General features: G+C 42.7%; 1 protein-coding gene across 1 annotated transcript in view; it reads right to left on the reverse strand.

Annotated features, from left to right (window-relative positions):
- ITPR2 (inositol 1,4,5-trisphosphate receptor, type 2) overlaps positions 1-19,751 on the reverse strand; it is a 326,434-nt gene that overhangs the window by 260,378 nt on the left and 46,305 nt on the right. The window contains exons 3-7 of the mRNA XM_015429433.1: positions 19,483-19,598; positions 18,023-18,109; positions 16,506-16,664; positions 12,155-12,253; positions 9,244-9,327 (exon numbers count right to left, since the gene is read on the reverse strand). Coding sequence (XP_015284919.1) covers positions 9,244-9,327; positions 12,155-12,253; positions 16,506-16,664; positions 18,023-18,109; positions 19,483-19,598 — 545 coding nt within the window. The remainder of the gene's footprint in view (positions 1-9,243; positions 9,328-12,154; positions 12,254-16,505; positions 16,665-18,022; positions 18,110-19,482; positions 19,599-19,751) is intronic.

A 19,751-nucleotide genomic window follows, 5' to 3' on the forward strand; every position in this document is an offset into this window, starting at 1 on the left:
GGGACGTGCAGATCTGTCCTGGCAGAGGAGGGAGAGCTTGTACCTGAATAAAACTTGGTCTTAAACGTGCCACTGGATTGTTTTGGGCCGGGAGGCCGGGGGAGGGTGCTCTGCAACTTACCTGGCTGCTTCTTGCTCTGACAGAGGGCTGCTGGGAGCAGGGGGTGGGGCTTGTTGCATGTGCCCGCCCCCTGGGCTCTTTACTGCTGGAGCTCCTCTCCTGTGCGCTCCTGCAGGAAATGACCCCTGGGTATATCACTTCAGACTGCAGCTGGAGACTCATATGATTGAATGTCTACACATTAAATATTAGTCAGAAAGTTAGACTAGACTCCTGAAATCCTTTTTTTCCCATTGTAACAATGTGATCCAAATAACAAAATAAGGGAAAATTGAAATTATGGAAAAATGAAATTTATTACTAGCTGTTTTTTGCAATAGGAGGATTAAATTGTTATGGATTGTTAAAGTTTTTTTATGTTTTGTTTTTATTTTATATATTACTCATAAACCTTCAAAGTAGTGAGAGAGTGCGAGATAGAAATTAAGATGTGGCAAATGATGTGAATATTCCAGTTGAGTGTAGGTGCTAAAAGTGGAAGAAATTTACTAAAGGTGATAGAGATGTATGGACAAGAAAATTAATGGTTATGGAAATATGGTTAGATTTATTGGCTAAAATAAATACGGAGGAGTGTGAGTGATGCAATAAGAAATGTTAGTTGGTTAAATATTAGGAAGAATTTAAAATAAGAATATGTTTAACGAAATTGTCAATGTGGTGTATTGGGAAACATTATTGTGAAGAATTTTTGAGGTGATTTATGTATGTGTGTCTATTAAGCATAAAACCCAATAAAAATAATTTACACCAAAAAAAAAAAAAGTCTTGATATTGCCACAACTGTTCCTTTGTAAATGTCACTGGATTAGTAAAAGCTTCTAATGGAGAGACCCATTTTGGTATCTTGTTATAATATAATTTCTGTACTTGCTCCCATTCCTTTATTAATGCTGCTCTCAGTATATGTTGCTTAAAGTACTTATGGTTACCACTTTTTTGGCACCAAACAAAAGCATGCAAGCCCAGCATTAGGTCATGTCCTTCCAGCTTTAACATTCTCATATCTTCCGATGTAATCCAATCCTTTACCCATGTAAGTGCTGCTGCTTTATAATACAATTGCCAATCAGATAGTGCAAATCCTCCTCTCTCTTTGGAATCTTGCAATATTTTTAACTTAATTCTTGGCTTCTTATCTTCCCAGATGAATTGTCTTACCAGCTTTTCTAGCTCTTTAAAGTATTTTTGATCTTTTATAATTGGAGTTGTCTAATATAGGATGATCAAACTGGGTAAGATGTTCATCTTTAACTGTTGCTATTCTTCCCATAAATGATAGTTGCAAGTGCTTTTAGTTTTCTAGGTCCTTTTTAATTTCCGCCAGTAGTTTCATATAGTTATCTTTGTACACTGAACTGCATCTGTTGGTTATTATTATTCCTAAATACTTAATTTTTTTCTGTACTTCCATTCCTGAAATATTTTGTATAACTTGTTCTTGTTCTTTGGTACAATTTTTTTATCAATAGTTTTTTTTTTTAAGGTTTATTTTCAAGCCAGCATACTGTCCATATTCTTTTATTACTTGTAGAAGTTGAACTATTGAGTTTTGGAGTTCTTCTAATATAAATACCAAGTCATCAGCAAATGCTTGTAGTTTATACTCCTCCTTTAAGTCTGAGTCCCTTGATTTCACCATCTTAACATCTATCCAAGCAAATCAATTGAAGGGTATAATTGGTAGGTACATATCACCTGATCAAACTGTCACCATATTACCACCAATATACAAAAAACTGTTAATCTATTTGATGTTGTTAAAAAAGATAAAATTTAGTTAGCTTTCTTGTTCTTAGATGCTGAAAAGGCATTTGATAGAGCGCAACATAGCTTTGTGATAGAATCTCTCATAGCATTTGGTTTTGGAAATAATTTTAAAAAGTGGGCAAACCTGATTTATTCTCAGTGTTTTGCTAAGATAAGCATAGTCTGTCTTCACAAATAGATATTACTAGAGGTGTAAGTCAAGGATGTCCTCTCTCTGCTCTCCTATTTACTCTCTCCTTTCTGGTTTGGGGCAATGCTTTGAGAGGAAGTAGCCTAATACCTATTAAACTGAAGGCTGAACTATACCCTAAGAGAACCCAGGGAATATAGAGATCCTGTTTCAACATTCTCAATTTTTCACCCCCTCAGGGGTAGGGCTGGGAGATTCAGAGAGTCCTCTATAAATTTTTGGTGATCTCTAAAAATAAAATAAACATTGGCTGGCAATAACTGAATGAAGGTGACTGCTTTAGATGGGAAAGTGTTTAAAAGCTTAAAAGCTCAAAAGTGCCTAAAAAGCTGCAATTTATCTCAACGTGGAACTGAAAGAACTTGGCTTTAAAAATCCCCCCCCCCACTGGCTTTGGGACTGAGAAAGTGGATTTGGCTGGAGGGGTGAGGTAACTGTGGTTGACCTTGAGAAACATTCTTGTGGCTTGTATTGTAAAAATATTGGGAGTGAAGAAAACCCAAACATTCAACTCAATTAGTGTAAGCAAATTCTGGGCAGTCAGCCAGTGAATCATTTGTATTATTGTAAATAAGTTCTGGGCAGTCAGCCAACAACCTTGGACTTATATAAATAACTCGTCAGAGGTGGCAATAAGTATTAGAGTTAAAATAAACATTAAAGCGAAACAAGAAGAGGAACTGGGGCAAACTGCCAGTCACTGAAGAAACCTGCTAAACCTATTGGATTGATTATAGAGTGCAAGATGTCATCTCAAAGTCAAACAAGCCAACTTAAGAAAACACCAACATCTTCACCAAGTGCATTAACAGCTGCACATCCAAATTTTCACTCCCTGCACAAAAGGAGATGCAAGCAGTGGTGCAATCATCAATCCAGAGTTCCATTGCCGATGCAATTCAACCCATCAAGGCTACAATGGATGAAATTAGAAGCTCCACTAGCCTACTTCAGAAGCAAATAACAGATAATACTCAGAAGATTGCTGAACTAAATACTTCTACAGCTAATATAGAAACTAAAGCAAAAGTAATGGAGGATAGGATCAAGGAGACCGAGGTGAAGCAATCTACTATGGAACAAGATATAACAAGATTACAGGTGGAAAGAGCAGCCTTTATCCTGAGATTTCAAAATATACCTGAAGAAAAGAATGAAGATCTTCCCAATAAAATGGCTAAATTATTGGCTAAACATCTAAATATAGAAGATGTAGATGTGATCAATCAGGCAATTGATATAGCATTTAGAACGAATTCAGCATATGCAAGAAAATTTCAACTTCCAAGAGAGGTACAAGTTCGTTTCCATAAAAGGGCGGTGAGATACAAGATATTGAGAGAAGTCAATGCTTCACCACTGATGATGGAGGAGATTGAGATCAATGTACTCAAAGAAATCCCTTGGAGAATCAGGGAAAAAAGAAGAGAATACTACAATTTGACAACAGTGTTGAGAAACAATAACATAACTTACAGATGGCTGCTACCCAAAGGACTATTCTTGACCTACAAGGGGAAAAAACACAGGATAACATCTATTTTTAAGGCAGAAGACTTCTCAAAGACATATGGAGAATTTTTGGCTACAGACCAAGAAGGGAAGGAAAAAGGGGAAGAAGAAGAGGAAAACATTCAAGGAGCTAAAGCAGCTAGTGCAAAACCACCAAGACAACCAAGATCAGGAAAGCGACCTGGAACGACAAGGCACTCTCCAGTCCACACTAGACAACATTCAAAAGAAAAACAGGAGAAACAGATTTCAAACCAGGATGGATAGAAGTAAAATGAAAATTATATTGGTGAATGTGAATGGTTTAAATGAGCCACAGAAGAGGAGGAGAATATTTCATCAACATAGAAAACAAAATATGGATATTATTTGCTTGCAAGAAACAAATATTAGAAAACAGGATGGAAAACATTTGCAAATAAAAGGCCTTGGTAAAGCATTTCTCTTTTCTGATGAAAAGGGGGAAAAAGAGGCGTTGTAACATATGTAAAAGACCATCTTCAACCAGAACAAATTTATAATTCTAAAGATGGAAGAATTTTGATGGTCACAGTACAAAGACAAATGAAGAAGATGCTTATTGTTAATATTTATGCACCAAACCAGTACCATGAAAAATTCTACAAGAAATTAAAAATGTTGATTACTCAACAAGACTTCCAGGAGATCTGTATTATAGAAGACTATAATAGAAGAAGAAGAAGAAGAGAAGAAGAAGAAGAGATTGGATTTATATCCCGCCCTTCACTACCCAAAGGTGTCTCAGAGTGGCTTACAAACTCCTTTCCCTTCCCCTCCCCACAACAGACACCCTGTGAGGTAGGTGGGGCTGAGAGAACTCTTAACAGAAACTGCTCTTTTTCAAGAACAGCTCTTATCAGAACTACGGCTTGCCCAAGGTCATCCAGCCAGGTGCAAGTGGAGGAGTGAGGAAGAACTAAATTTGGTGGATGCTTGGAGAGCTAGAAATCCCACTTCACGGCAGTATACTTTTTTCTCAGCAAGACATGATTCGTGGTCCAGACTGGATATGTGCTGGATATCCTCCACAATTATTAAGGACCTCCTAGAAGCGAAGATTGAAGCTGGAACGTATGCAGATCATAAACCTATCTCCTTAGAGCTGCAAGTGCGAAAACCTAGTAGATGGACTATGAATACTTCTCTTTTGAAAAACCTTAAGTTTGTTAATAAAATGAAGGAAGAACTTAAAGCCTTTTTTAGGTCAAATTTGCAAAGGGACACACCTCTAAATGTGGTATGGGACACTTGTAGGGCCTTCTCTAGAGGACTTTTGATTCAAGAATCTGCAAGAGTGAATAAGCAGAGGAGGCAGGAGGATTTTAAGTTGCAAAAAGACATTCAGATCCAAGAAGGAAAGCTCATGACGGACTCAACAGTATTAGAGATGAAATCTAAATTTAGGCTATTGCAACATAGAATGAACTGCCTGCTATCACAAAAAATGGCTAAAAATTGCTATTTGCAAAGCAAAACTTCTTTGAAAGTGCGAATAAACCAACAAGATGGCTTGCTTATAAGATAAGGAAACAAAAGGAAAAGTCATTTATAAAAGCCCTGAACAGAGGGGATGGATCAAAAATAAGCAGAATAAAAGAAATGAAAGCCTTAGTAGAAAACTTTTATAAAGAGCTATATAGAAAAGCTGATACTAATAATGAACAGATAAAAGAATATTTAAATACGCACCAACTGAAGAAATGTACAGAAAAACAAAAGGAGGCCCTTAATCAATCAATTACGATGATGGAGGTGGTAGAGGCCTTAAAAAGACAAAATAAAGGCAAAGCACCAGGCTCAGATGGACTTCCAATAGAATTTTATCTTATATTTGAAGTACAATTACATTTTAAAGATGTTTGCAACGACATATTGGCCAATGGAGAAATTCCAGAATCATGGAAAGAAGCAATAATGTCATTAATTCATAAACGAGATCAGATGAAAAACAAATTAAAAATTATAGACCCATTTCTTTATTAAATGTGGACTATAAAATTTTTGCTTCAATATTAGCTGAAAGATTTAAATGTTTTAAATCAAATATAATACATAAAGACCAAGCTCGGTTTTTTGCCAAAAAGACAAATCAAGAATAATTTAAGATGTATTTTGGATGTAGTAGAATATTATGAAGCACACCCGGAAAAGCCATTGGCTCTGATATTCTTAGACGCAGAAAAGGCCTTTGATAATGTCAACTGGAACTTTATGTTGGAAGCTCTAAAAGAGGCGCAGGCTGGCACCAACTTTGTGAAGATGATTCAGGCAATCTATAACAAACAAAAGGCGGCTGTAATGATTAATGGGGAACAGACACAACATATTGAAATTCAAAAAGGGACAAGACAGGGATGTCCGCTTTCTCAATTGTTGTTTATTTTTATTTTGGAGATACTCAATGATTCAATAAGAGGACAAGAAGAGATTAAGGGCCTGAAATTGAAAGAAGAATACAAACTTTTGGCATTTGCTGATGATTTAGTATTTATTCTGGAGAATCCATTGGACTCGATTCATATTTTGAAACAAGAACTTGGAGACTATGGACTTGTAGCTGGCTTGAGAATAAATATTAATAAAACTAAGATATTGACTAAAAATATGGAAGAGGAGCCGGCAACTCAACTACAAGAAACTTCAAGCTTTCAATTACAAAGGAAAAGAAAATACTTAGGAATTATAATGACAAATAAATGCAGTGCATTACTAGAGAATAATTATAAAGAACTGTTGAAGAAGACAAAACTGGATTTAGAGAAATGGAAAGATTTAAAGATATCTTTGATGGGATGTACTGCAACAATTAAAATGAATATACTTCCAAAATGGCTATTTTTATTTCAAACAATTCCTATTTTGCAAAACCAAATTTTTTTAAAGGAATTAGAGCAAGCGATTTCAAAAAAATATTTGGCAAGGTAAGAGACCCAGAATAAGACTGAAAGCTCTACAAGACTTAAAAGAGGGGGGGGCCTTCGGCCTACCAAATTGGAATCTTTATTACAGAGCAGCTGGATTAACGTGGATTAAAGACTGGGTCAAATTGGAAGATAAGAGAATATTAAAATTGGAAGGCCATGACCTCTTGTTAAGCTGGCATGCCTTCTTATGGCACGGAAAGGCAAGTACTCACAAATATTTTAAGCAACACTGGATATGGGCTTCCCTAATGAAAGTCTGGGAAAATATACACAATCAATTCTATAGAAAAAACTCAAAACTGTTCCCCTAGAAGCTATTACACTTCCAAATGTTTACCAGGAAGAGACACAGAGAAGATATCTGGATATACTAGACTCTGATGATCAATTGAAACCAGTAGAGGATCTACAATGGTGGCAAAGAGCACAAATAGAATCTAGATTTACCAAAGATAAGAAAATTCGATTCTACAAAAACTTGCTAGAGATTGAAAAGATCATTATATCTACGGATTTAAAGCTTATATGAAGACTTTATGTACTTTTACTTAATGACTTGATGCTTGATGAGATAGTGAAAGGGAATATGATTCAATGGGCGCAGCATATTGGGCATAATATCAATTTAGAGCAATGGGATCCAATACGGAAGAAAAATATTAAAATCACTAAAGCTATTCCGTATAAAGAAAATGTTTATAAAATGTTTATAATAATAAAATGTTTATGAAATGTTTATAAAACCCAGGTGCCTTGACCCGCTGAGGTCTCAACCCCGCGGGGGGGTGGACTGCTTCCCCGAGGTGGGGGGGCCGGGAAGTGGATGGCGCCCTGCGCCCAGCCAGCCTCGCACCCATTGCGGGAAGAGGGCGAGCCTGGCCGGCTTCCCCTGCCAGCACCTCGATTGGGCGGGAATGCTGAGGGGACAGACGAGGCCAGGCAGCTTGGCCTGCCAGAGCCTTGACTGCATGGCAGGAGGGCAGAGGGCAGGGGGCTGGGGAAGTAGGCGCGGGCCCACAGCTGCCCGCCCAAGCTGCCGCCCATTGCGAGGAAACGGACGAGCCTAGTCCGTTTGTCCCGATGGGGCCTCGCTCGGCCGGGGATGGTTGCAGGAGCGGCCAACCCAGGCGCCTTGACCCGCCAGGGCCTTGACCCCACGGGGGGGAGTACGAGCTGCTTCCCCGGGTTGGGGAGACTGGGAAGTGGATGGCGCCCTGCGCCCAGCTTGCACCCATTGTGGGGAGAGGGGCGACTCTGGCCGGCTTCCCCCGCCGGCACCTTGATCGGGCGGGGTGCTGGGGGGACAGACAAGGCCAGACGGCTTCGCCCGCTGGAGCCTCAACTGCGCAGCAGGAGGGCAGAGGAGAGGGGGCTGGGGAAGGAGACGCGGGTCCACAGCTGGCCGCCGAAGCTGCTGCCCACTCCAGGAAGATGGACGAGCCCGGTCCGCTTGCCGCACTGGGGCCTCGCTCGGCCGGGGGGGTGGGAGCGGTCAACCCAGGTGCCTTGACCTGCCGGGGCCTCGACCCTGCGAGGGGGAATGCGGGCTGCTTCCCCGAGTTGAGGGGGCAGGAAGTGGACGGCGCCCTGCGCCCGGCCGGGCTCACACCCATTGCGGGGAGAGGGACCAGCCTGGCCAGCTTCCCCCGCCAGCGTCTTGATCGGGTGGGGCAGGACGGCCAGCTTCGCCGTGGGGGGGCCAGATGGAGATGGCGACCCGCACCTGTGGCCAGGCTAGCACCCTGTTGTCTTCAGTTCCACAACGGGCATTCTTCCTAGTACTATAATAATGGTAACACCATCATAAATGCAGTACTTGATGTACTGGATCAAGTTAAAAATAAATTGTCACCAAGATTCTCCCCCTTAGCATCTATAATTAGTGACATGATTGATGAGATGAGCCCAGAATTTATCCCTTTGAGAAGGTGGGAATTTTCAGTATTTAGTGATTACAGTAACTTGATAATCAACAACTAAGTAATCACATATAGTGATATTAAATATATTTTAGAACCTAGTATTTCAATATTTGAACATCTCCAAGTCAGAGGCTACCTTTGCGAACTGATTTTTTTAAATGCTATTTTAAGACCTACAACAGAGTTTGAGGAACAGCTTTTAGAACATGGTAAAAGTTTTATTTCCAGAATGCATTCTTGTTTGCTAAAAATGATGCTCACACCTGATCAAAACTTTTGCAGTAACTGGCAAAAAATGTATGTAATGACTTATATGATTTAACATGGAAATTTATCTGTATTCAGTACCTTAACATCCCTCCTTCCGGCCGCTGCTACGTTTTTGTGCACTATTTTGGGTTGCTACAGCAACCCCAAATGCAACCAGAAGGCTGGCTGTTGTTTTGCAATGTATGCAAATGTGCAAAAGTCACTGTTCAGCATTTTGGGGTTTTATGCTCAAATTAGCTTTTTTGAAGAAGCAAGGAATTTTCTTCAAAGCTGGATGTTCTCTAGCTCTAAATGGTAGCCATAGCTGGTTCCAGAACACAGTCCCTATCCCCTTACCAAACATCCTTCTGAAAAGATGTCATGACAGTAGTCTTCTTACCTGTGTAAAAAAAGCCCTCCTGAATAATTCAGTCTTGCACAGTTTGAGGAAAGCTAGGAGAGTAGGAGCCTTCCTGACCTCACCGGGCAGGCCACTCCACAAGGTGCTCAAATGTTTGTGTCATTCATACTTACCCCTTTAAGCACGTCCTCTCTGTAGCAACTGTATTTCATAAATAAGGTTATTTTCCAGCTCGTGTTACAATTAACAGCATTCACCTGCAGCCAAATACATACAGAATTGTGGGTTTCATTATGTAAGATGCACACTATGTTTCCATAACCCCACAGCCTGCCTAGACTTTTGCTTGCCAATATTTAGTACAACATCTATTTTTACTAGATTAAAAGACAATGGGAGGGTAAACAGTCAAAATCATGGGGAGGAAATCTTATCAGACAGGTAACCTGACCCTCCATATTCTGAAGCTGTATACCAGACAACAGAAACAAACAAAAGAGGAAAGGTATCATTTTTATGCCCTATTTGTTAACTCCAGACAGAGATACGTAGCTGGTGACTGCTGGAAACCGGACACTGGACTAGATAGGGATTCGGTTCCAGCAGCATCAGTCTTGTGTTCTTAGAGTTTCAGCTGATGGGCTCCCCCAAGACTCACCTCATGCCAGAGGAGGTTCACTGTGACCTTCTGTAATAGAATGTAGCACTGGGGGAAGCTGCAGCCAAGGAATCCATTCCCTTCCAATCTAAAAACTTTCACCTGGTTCCCAAAATGCCAAAGCTCAGGTGCATTTTGGACAGCAGCAGAATAACTGTGCATGAAGGGAAATAGCAGTAGTGGCAGGAGGGGAGCAGCAGCAGGAGATAAGCTGTGGTGGTTAGTTTTGCTTTCCCCACAACTCCCAGATGCTGTGTCCCTAGTCTATTTTTTCAGTAAAAGCCTCCTCATTTATAGAAAGTCTTGCAGAGCAAAACTAGGCACTACAAAAGTTTAGAGCTGCTGCCAAAAATGGCATCCCTGTGCCAAGTCTTCATCTTGTCCCCAGTTAAAGAAAAGTGCAATTCACTCAGTGTTCACACAGGTTGTGTGTTCCCAACACACTTTCATATATTTGCCTAGTGTGCACAGCACCACATGAATGGGCCCAGAAGTGAACAGGCAGCCAGCTCAGACAGGAAAGTAGAGAAATACCATCTCTATAACTAATGTTGGTCAGCAATCCAGCTGCTGCATTGTGCACTAGCAGAACCATATTAAAAGGCAGCCCAGCTCAGAGCACATTACAATAGTCTAGCCAGGATGCACTCACAGCTACAATACCAGGAAATGGGTTAAGTGCAGGGCTCTTTTTGTAGAAAAAGCCCAGCATGAACTCATTAGCATAATAGGCCACCCCCAACAGCAGGAACTCATTAGCATATTGGGCCACACCCCTGACAGCACAGCTCATTAGCACATTAGGCCACACCCCCATGTTACCAGAAATGTGGTTATCCAGCCACACCCACCTTTTGCTTCTGATTCTGTTTACCTTGTTTATTGTCAAAACCCAGGGCCTTTTTTTGTAGCAGGACCTCCTTTGCATGTTAGGCCACACACCCCTAATGTAGCCAATCCTAATGAGTTTCTGCTGTTGGGTGTGGCCTATTATGCTAATGAGTTCCTGCTGGGTGTGGCCAACTTGGGAGCCAGCCGGAACTCCGTTCCTGTGCGTTCCTGCCCAAAAATAGCCCTGGTTAAGTGGCATTACACAGCATACAGATGGAGTGGGAGACTCCTGACACGAAAGCATCATTTCTGGTAACAGCCTTTTATCGTGTCCAGTGCTGCCTTCAGTGCAGCAGTCCTGCCAGCTCTCTGCTCACAAATGGTATGAGCTATGAAGCAATGAGTGTCGAGGGGAGCGAGCTCAAATGTGCTGGCTCCAGTTCCCCAGCCTACAACACATGTTCAGTGGCTTAGGAGGAGCACAGCATCTTTGTGTCTAGGAAGCATACATCCCCACGATCAGGTTTTTCAATTATTCCTAGCCACAATATTCCTAGCCTATATGCCTAGAGGCTGTTCTCACAAGTCAGAGTTCATATGTATGCAGGAAGCTGAGCCCAGCACACTCATTGCCACTCCCCCTCTAAGCATGTTGATTCAATATGTGTATGGATTGTGCACAGAGGGCTGGCTGTTACCTGCTTAAAAGAACTCACCACATAGAATGATAAATGAATGAAGAGCCTCAGAAAGGGATGCTATCATGAGCCTAGAAGCAAAGCTACCAAACGCTGTATGTTGTCGAAGGCTTTCACGGCTGGAGTTCATTAGTCATTGTAGATTTTCTGGGCTGTATGGCCGTGGTCTTGGCACTGTAGGACCTGATGTTTTGCCAGCAGCTGTGACTGGCATCCTCAGAGGTATAACACAGAAAGATGGAGAGTACTTGACACAGAGAGTACTCCATCTTTCTGTGTTATACCTCTGAGGATGCCAGTCACAGCTGCTGGCAAAACATCAGGTCCTACTATGCCAAGACCACGGCCATACAGCCCAGAAGATCTACAACAACTAACTACCAAATACTGTTTCATAGATCAGACCATGGTCCTCCCATACACTGTCTGCTGCGAATTTAACCTCTAGATCCTTGACCCTGATACTGCATACGCCTTGCTTATTTAGTCCGATAATTTCTCAAGCTTCTCCTTGATTTCCTTTAAGTATTCCAAGATATGCTTAACTGTATGGAAAATCAAATTTGTTATACTACAGAGATTCCCCTCACAGTCACAGCAAGGCACTTCTGCTGGCATATTACCGGAGGAAATTTCCTCAGTGTCTGTCCTCTCCTTCAATTTGGTTTCTCTTTGAGCTAACGCCGCAAATCTGTTAGAGACTGGGATGTTATAGATAGCAGCAGCAGGAGTTCCTCCTCTGAGAAAGTCATCTATCTTTGTTTGCTTGCTTATTTAGTCAGTCCAATTGTCCTAAGACTAGCTTCCCTTTCCCCTCAGTCTTCTATTGACCTCGAACCCTACTCCTACTTGCTAGGTTCCTGGCTTCTCAGCAACATCAGCCCTTGGCAGACTTACCTCTTTGCATCCTGGGTTGTCCAGGAGTTCAATGTTGCTGGCATGAAGAGGCTGTCCCGCATTGACCGGCATGAGGACCACTTTGTCTCCAACAACAATCTAGAGATTCAAAGCAGACATCAGTTCAATGCAATTGCTATACTTCCTTTCACTGTGTTATTGTTTTAAGAGTTGTTGTTTTTAGGGAGTCTCAAGTTCATGGGCTCAGCATATTACAGAACTATGGAATCACAGCTTTGAATTCTTAATAGGTTCCAAAACTTCAAAAGGCTATGGAAGATGAATGACCACCAACATGAAGAATCCCCTGTATTTTGCTTTCTGTGAAGCTCTTAGAAAGGCAAAGTATTTGGCCCATTCATTTTAATCTGAACAGAAAGTTCATATAATCTGTTTAAGGAATTCTACTGTTTTTGAATTTGAGAGAACTGAGTATCTATATATCTAATTCTCAACAGTCCCCTACATGCAGATATATAAATCCACAGATAGGGGGCATATTTACCCCAAACAAGTTTTTCTGCAGGTTTGCAGAAAAATCTGAAAACTTAAAAAAAATACATTGGGGGGTTTAAATCCCCCTCCAAATCCCCACTGCCGGGCTCAAAGGTAGGGAAAAAGAGGGAGGGAGAAAGAAGGGGGATTGGCTTGGGGTGGGAGAGAGAAAGGAAAAGCAGGAGGGCTTGGCTTGGTGGAGGGTTGGAAAGAAAAAGAAGGGAGGATTGGCTTGGGGAGAGAAAGAACAGAGAAGATGGGGGGAGAGAGAAGGAAGCAAAGGTGGGGGGATGCTCCTTCCCCACAAGTTTCTTGTAGGTCCCCACTTGTCTCCACTAATTAAAATAGAATCCCTATACAAATGCTTAATTGAGATCTGATACTGTGAGAAATGCGCATCTATGCAAAAAACTTCTTAAAAGCTAAAAACAGTATTCCTTTAAATAGGCAAGAAGAAGAGGAGGAGGAGGAGGAGATTAGATTTATACCCTGCCCTTCAATCAGAGACTCAGAGCAGCTTACAAATTCCTTTCCCTCCCCCTCTCCACAACAGACACCCTGTGAGGTAGGTGGGGCTGAGAGAGCTTTTTCCAGAACAGCCCTTTCAAGGACAGCTCATCAGAACTATGGCTTGCCCAAGGTCATCCAGCAACTGCAAGTGGAGAAGTGGGGAATCAAATCCGGTTCTCCCAGATTAGAGTCCGCGCACTTAACCACTACACCAAACCACTACACCCAAAATTTAAGTATGTTTTCAGATTTTCCCTGGAACTGCTAGAACAATGGGGGTGGGGCTTCTATAATCTGGCAATTTTCTACAGATTCTTGAGGTCACAGGTCCAATTGATGGCAAAAGTCCCAATGATTTCCACAACTCTGGAGAGTCTGTGATGTCAATGACTTCCAAAATTGCCTGTCCTGATCCCAAACTCCAAATTGTGGGGATTTTTCCACTGTCAGCTTTATTTAGTAATGTATCCAGAAAAGCTGGCCCCAAGAAAATTAACCTTTAAAACTGCCCTTCATTTAAAACCAAGAATTGCAACAGTGTTGTACAAGTTCATAAAAATACAACTTATTAACACACACTACAGCAAGAGCTGGTGAAGTTTAACCTACAAGTGAGGGTCGTGTTCACAGCAATTCAGTGTATATCCCAGCATACAAAGAAGCTACCACACACAAAAGCTAGAACCATGAAGTGACCAAGAAAAATGAAAATCATGCACGCTATGCTTAGAACACATGCATAAAAATGGCTTCTATTTTGCTTAACACAATGGCAAACATTTGATAAAAATCATCCTCAGAATAGCATCAATGAAATTAGCATCAGGATGCTCTTCAAGTGTCCAAGGTCTAATACTGCCAAGAACAGCCTTGCGCATGCACATGGAAGCTTGCTCTTTAATGCATAATAGGGTCAGCTGACAGCAGGGGTACGACTGGAGGTACCTTGCTCCCCAACACTTCAGGAGACAAGAGGAATGTGCATACCTGTAGGTCTGAGTGTGGGTGCACACACACAAACTTTTTTATACACTTTAGTGCTCAGTTTGTGGCCTCTCACCTCTCAGTTAAGCCACAGCTGATTCTTGGCTCTATGCAGTAACTGCACGGGACAGAAGGCTTAGGAGAAAGCACAAAGCAAACACAAACACAAAACACATATCACACCAGCATAGGTCACAAGGTCACAGAAGCCAAGAGTTCCACCCAAACCACTGCATTTGTGGTAGGGAGGAAGGTCCTCCCTTTGATTTGCAATGCTTCTCAACAAAGCTTGGAAAGGGAGTGGGGCACTCGGAGTCTTCCAGAAGACCATCACTTTTTTTTAATGTGCATCATTTTCTATGGCCTTTATTATATCCTGATGTTTGGACATATGACGCTGCCATCAACCAAACCATCTGCTCCCAAGGGTCTCAGACAGCAATCTTTTAGATACCGGGGACTGAATGTGGGTCATTCTGCACACAGAGTAAGTGCGCCACATTTCCTCCCCACTTTGACTGATACCTGACAATATCTGACCGGGCAATGAATCAAGATTTTTAAACTGTATCATACCAAATGCCACCCTTAAACAAAGTCAAAATTAATTATTTGGATCAGGCCCGTAGCCAGGATTTTTTACGTCAGGGGGGCATTTGAACGTCATAGGGGGCACTGGCTAATTGGATTAAAGGAATACCCAACTCCTTCCCCACACCTGCTGCTGCTCAGGGGCCCTGGGCTGGATGGAAAGTCGGGGGGCGTTGCCAGTAAGTCAAGGGGCCTAGCCCCGAGATGCCCCACTGTACCTACAGGCCTGATTTGGATTCATTTTTTCCACTATTTATTTTCACAAAGATGAAACAGGCATTGGTAATCAAGCCTGGAATCACTATACTCATGAACACACACATACATATACATCGATGTGTATCTTTTAAACAACAAAGCATTCAATGATGAAAAAGTGCCCGCTGTTACTTATTGCAACATGTTCTCACATGCCATGCTTGTACATAAAGTTTACTTACAGTCATGTAAGACCAGATAATGCATTACACAAAACAAACCTGTAGAATTGAATTAGTCATTGAGAGACAGAAATCAAGAGCCAGAATTCCTTGAAAAGTTCCTGAAATAAGAGAACCTATACTTCTGCTGCCTCATTCTCACTGCCACTTCCTCCATGCCCCCCATGCCTTGCCCCATTCCCAACCATCCTGACACCACTCTCTTCTCATCCCCTTTGCCATGCCTTACTTTCTTTGGTTTAAAATGCCTCATTGTTTGGGGTTGCTAGGCATAACACCAGCCAGGATCTTGGAGATCACGTCAACATGGCTTCTCTGTTTTGCTGGGGTTGACCCCCCCCCAGCACATGTCATCCATCTTTTGGAATACTTTTGCACACTTGGGGGCTTCCTAAGGCTTGTAAAAATACCTTCCCTTTCTGCACCTGGCCTCTGAGCCAAGTTCAGACCTAGATATATGACCCCCCCCCCTTTCATGGCCTCATGAGATTATATACATTGGAGGTACTCATACATTTAAAGCCTGGTATTACAAGAGAACTCCTGCTTGGGCCCTGTTTGAACATGGAATCTATTCTATGGTGGCGGCCACACGTGCAAGATAACACGGGGGGGGGAAGCGAGGCTATTTCCTCCGGAGGAATTTGACCCACAGTTGTGCAATCACACAGTCCTTTGACGCTGCGCGATCAGACACAACTGCGTGATCAGACACAACTGCGGGTGAGTTGGAGGGGTGCCGTTTGTTCCCAACGCGCTTAAACGGGGAATCGATTAATCGAATCTCAGCACTGAGGGCTCCCTATGGAGTGTGCGATGATGCGCATACTAAGAAGGGGGGGGAAACAACAGCATGGAGTCAGGGTGGCCTGATCAGACCATCCCAATGCCATGAGAGCATGCTGAAGTGATCAGATAGGAGAAAGTCTGTCCATGGCCCATAGCAACCCGTTTGCTACCAGACTTTCCCTGGTGTCTTTTTACTCTGCTTCTGCGGCGGAGCAAAATGGGTTGCCGATGGGTGCAGGGCGCTTCCCAGATGTTGTTGTCCGATCCCGCCCTTTAAATCCGCCTGGCATTCACACCTTTGGCGCAGCTAATTGTCCGTGTGACCGCGCCCTATATCTACCTTTTCTAAAGGATATTCCAAGATGCACTGAATCCCATTTTGAGCATACGGCATTGGAGAGTTTACGGGTAAGAGATCCACAAGGGTCTTACAAATGGTACAAGATTCTAGAAACATGTTGGATGTGGGGAAGTGACCCTGGCCTCTGTTCTAGCACCACTCAATTCTCCCCCTAGAAACATTTTATTTTCCATTCACTTACATTGTCACCTTCACTCCTCAGCTTCCAAAAGGGTTGGATGTAAAACCATGACCCCTCATTCCCAGCAGCATCCAGGGAGACTCGCATCGCATTCTTCTCCAACAGGGCTGGCAATCTCTTGTTGACAGTAAGGTACTTGTTGCTTTTGATGTGAAGCAGCTGTCAATAGTACAATGAACACATACATAACATACATGCACACATGGGCACTACAGCCACAGCCCAACATGGAACTGATATTGTTACCTCTGTGGTTCCTCTTGGGCTAGTTTGGGTTTGTGCAAAGACTTCCAACTCTGCTGCCTGGTGGTGCGTGTACAGAGCCAGCACCACATGAACCCCCCCTTTCCTTGGAGACCCTGAAATTCTGCTCCAGAAGGTCATGGGAAAAGTGTGGGAGCAGAGTGGGGTCTGTGGCAAGAGGGAGTATTCAGAAAAATCACCCTTACCTCCTCCTCGATTAGAAGAACCCATGCCAGCTATTATGACTGCTATTATGGCAATAGAAAAAAATATTTGGATCCAACCCTATTGATACAGTTTCATCAAAGTACATTAATGTACACTGGGAAGAGCCGAGTGGTAGAACACCTGCATTCTATAAAGCAGGGGTGGCCAAACTGCAGCTCGGGAGCCACATGTGGCTCTTTCACACAGTCTAATTTTAATGTTGATAAAAAAGCAAATTTGCATATTTTTCAATAAAAACATGTGTGTAGTATTTGTTCATGTCTTGCGGCTCTCAAACATCTAATGTTTATTTGGTGTGGCTGTTACGTTAAACACGTTTGGCCACCCCTGCTATAAAGGAAGTTGCAGGTTCAATCTTCACTTAAGGGGTCTCAAGGCAGCAGGTGTTGGAAGGCCAGGTGTTGCCCAAGACCATGGGAAGCAGCTGCCATGCTAAGCTAGATGGAGCCATGGCCGAGCTTGGAGGAAGAGAGCTTTATACATACAGGACACTCTACATAGTAACATAACAAGGCCAGCAGCTCCTGCCCTCAGTAGTGACAAAATGGAATTTCTACAGAAAGGGACACGGAAAGATGCAGAGAGGAGGACAAAAGGGATTTTGAAGAGAGGACTGGGGTCAGCGAGGCTTGCCATTAAAAAGTGGGGAAAGCACCACTTGCTCAAATACTCTCAAGAGACAGGTGCCCAGCCCTCCTCATCTGCTTGGGGGGGGGCAACAGTGGGAGGGCTTCTAGTGTCCTGGCCCCACTGATGGACTTCCTGATGGCACCTGGTATTTTTGGTCACTGTGTGACAGAGTGTTGGACTGGATGGGCCTTTGGCCTGATCCAAAACTGGCTTCTCTTATGTTCTTATGCTTTCAGGTAATGTGATCAAAGGTCCTGCCTACTAATTTTACCCATCACAACAGTTCTTCTGCAACATCCATTATGGAGCTGAGGCACAACTGCGTGGCACAGTGTATTGATTTCACTTTCTTGACTGCTAGTAACATTAAACCCCCATCAGCCCTCCCCTTTGGAAGGGTGGAGATCAGAACTCACCTGTATGACGTTACTGTACTTGACAATTTCTCCAAGCAGCTTCCTGTTCTCACATTCATTCTGTTTTTGCTCCAGTTCCGCTGCATGCTGCAAGATTGGCAAGGTTGACGCCAAAGACTATGAGCAGGCCTCAGCCTCTACAACACTAAGAGAGCTACATCCATCTCTGAGGACCTGACTCACTTGCCACATAGCCACACTGTCACATAGATTCCTCAAACTCCCCAACACCAAGGTCTTGAGCTGATTCAAGGCCCCACAGACTTTTAATAAGCCATTCCCCACAACCACTGAGTGGCTGTGAGAAAAGCAACTCTGCTCCAGGAAACTCAGACCAACTCATTAAAAATCACATTGTGCAATTTGGCCCTAAGTCCATTTTAATCAATGGACTTAGAAGGGCATAATTCTGCTCAGGACGGCACTGTTAAGAGTGGAATGATGCACTAAACACAAAGCTGCCATGGGCACTTCTTCTCGGACAAGCCTTTTGAGGAGGTGGTCATCTGAAGTAGGGGAGTGCAAGAGGGGAGGGAATGTTGAGCCCCTACTTCACCCACCAGCTTTCTACTGCCCCTTCCATGTACCCCGCAAATAGTTGAGAAACGTATTTACCCGCACAAGCACACACTGGGAGCCCTTAGGAGAAAACCATTTTCCCCCAGATCTGAAGTAAACACCCCCTGCAACTCTCAGGCTTGTTTTATATGCATTATCATAAGGCACACAGTTCTGCTCTTAGAATGCAAAATAAATGTCCAACATACACTTAGGGCTCAACTAGGAATGGTTCCATATTTGAAATAAACTACCTTTTTTTTGTTGCCTTTTCCAAATTCAACCACCAGGATTGCTTCATCAAGGAGAAGAACGGTTTGGGGAGAGAGATAAGTCTTAATCCCTCCCTCTACAGCCACTTTTGGCTACTTTACCTCCGGGGTGTGTGTGTGTCAAAAATGAGATTAGGTTCTCAAAATGACAAAGAATTGCTTGACCTTGCTTGTGTTCATACACTGTTAATCTCTCTCTCGTAAAATGCATATGAGCACTTGTGTGTCCAAATGGTTCAGTAGGTGGCATTCTACTTCGGAAAACTAATAAAATGACTGATTTTCTTAAACTCAATTTTAAAGTTTTATAAACGAGAGGAAAAAGGAGTCACTTGTCAGTAAGGATATCATAGGCACTAGCCAATCGGTATTCATGATGTTTATTCAACTGTATTCCTCTGCAACTGCCAGAAAAATAGACATGCTATTGGGAAGAGAAAGACAACCCACCCACCCTGGTATAGCCACTTGAGAAATCAGAATTTGATTTCTTTTTAACTATCTAGCAATGGATAAGCCAGCAGGGAGAAAAATATTTTGGCCTTCTCATCACCAGCTACCATCATTGCATTTACATCACAAATTAACAGCCATTGCCTGAAATGTTCTGGATGCCAAAGTGCCCCTTACCTGCAGCTTCTTCAGCAGTGCTGCTTCCGTGTGATTCCCTTGTTTTGCCTGCTTGGATTTCCAGTACTGCTTCTGTGCAGAATATCGGTTCATAGGACATACTTTAAAGAGGCAGTCTGAGGACAAGAAAACATAATCACTTTTAAGGCTGCAATCCTATCCACAATAACCAAGAAGCAGGGCTATTTTGGGGCAGGAACGCGCAGGAACGGAGTTCCAGCTGGCTTCTGAGGTGGGCACGCCCAGCAGGAACTCATTAGCATTATAGG

Source organism: Gekko japonicus, unplaced genomic scaffold (genome assembly GCF_001447785.1).
Source record: "Gekko japonicus isolate JY-2015 unplaced genomic scaffold, Gekko_japonicus_V1.1 scaffold169, whole genome shotgun sequence".
NCBI classification, from domain to species: Eukaryota; Metazoa; Chordata; class Lepidosauria; order Squamata; family Gekkonidae; genus Gekko; species Gekko japonicus.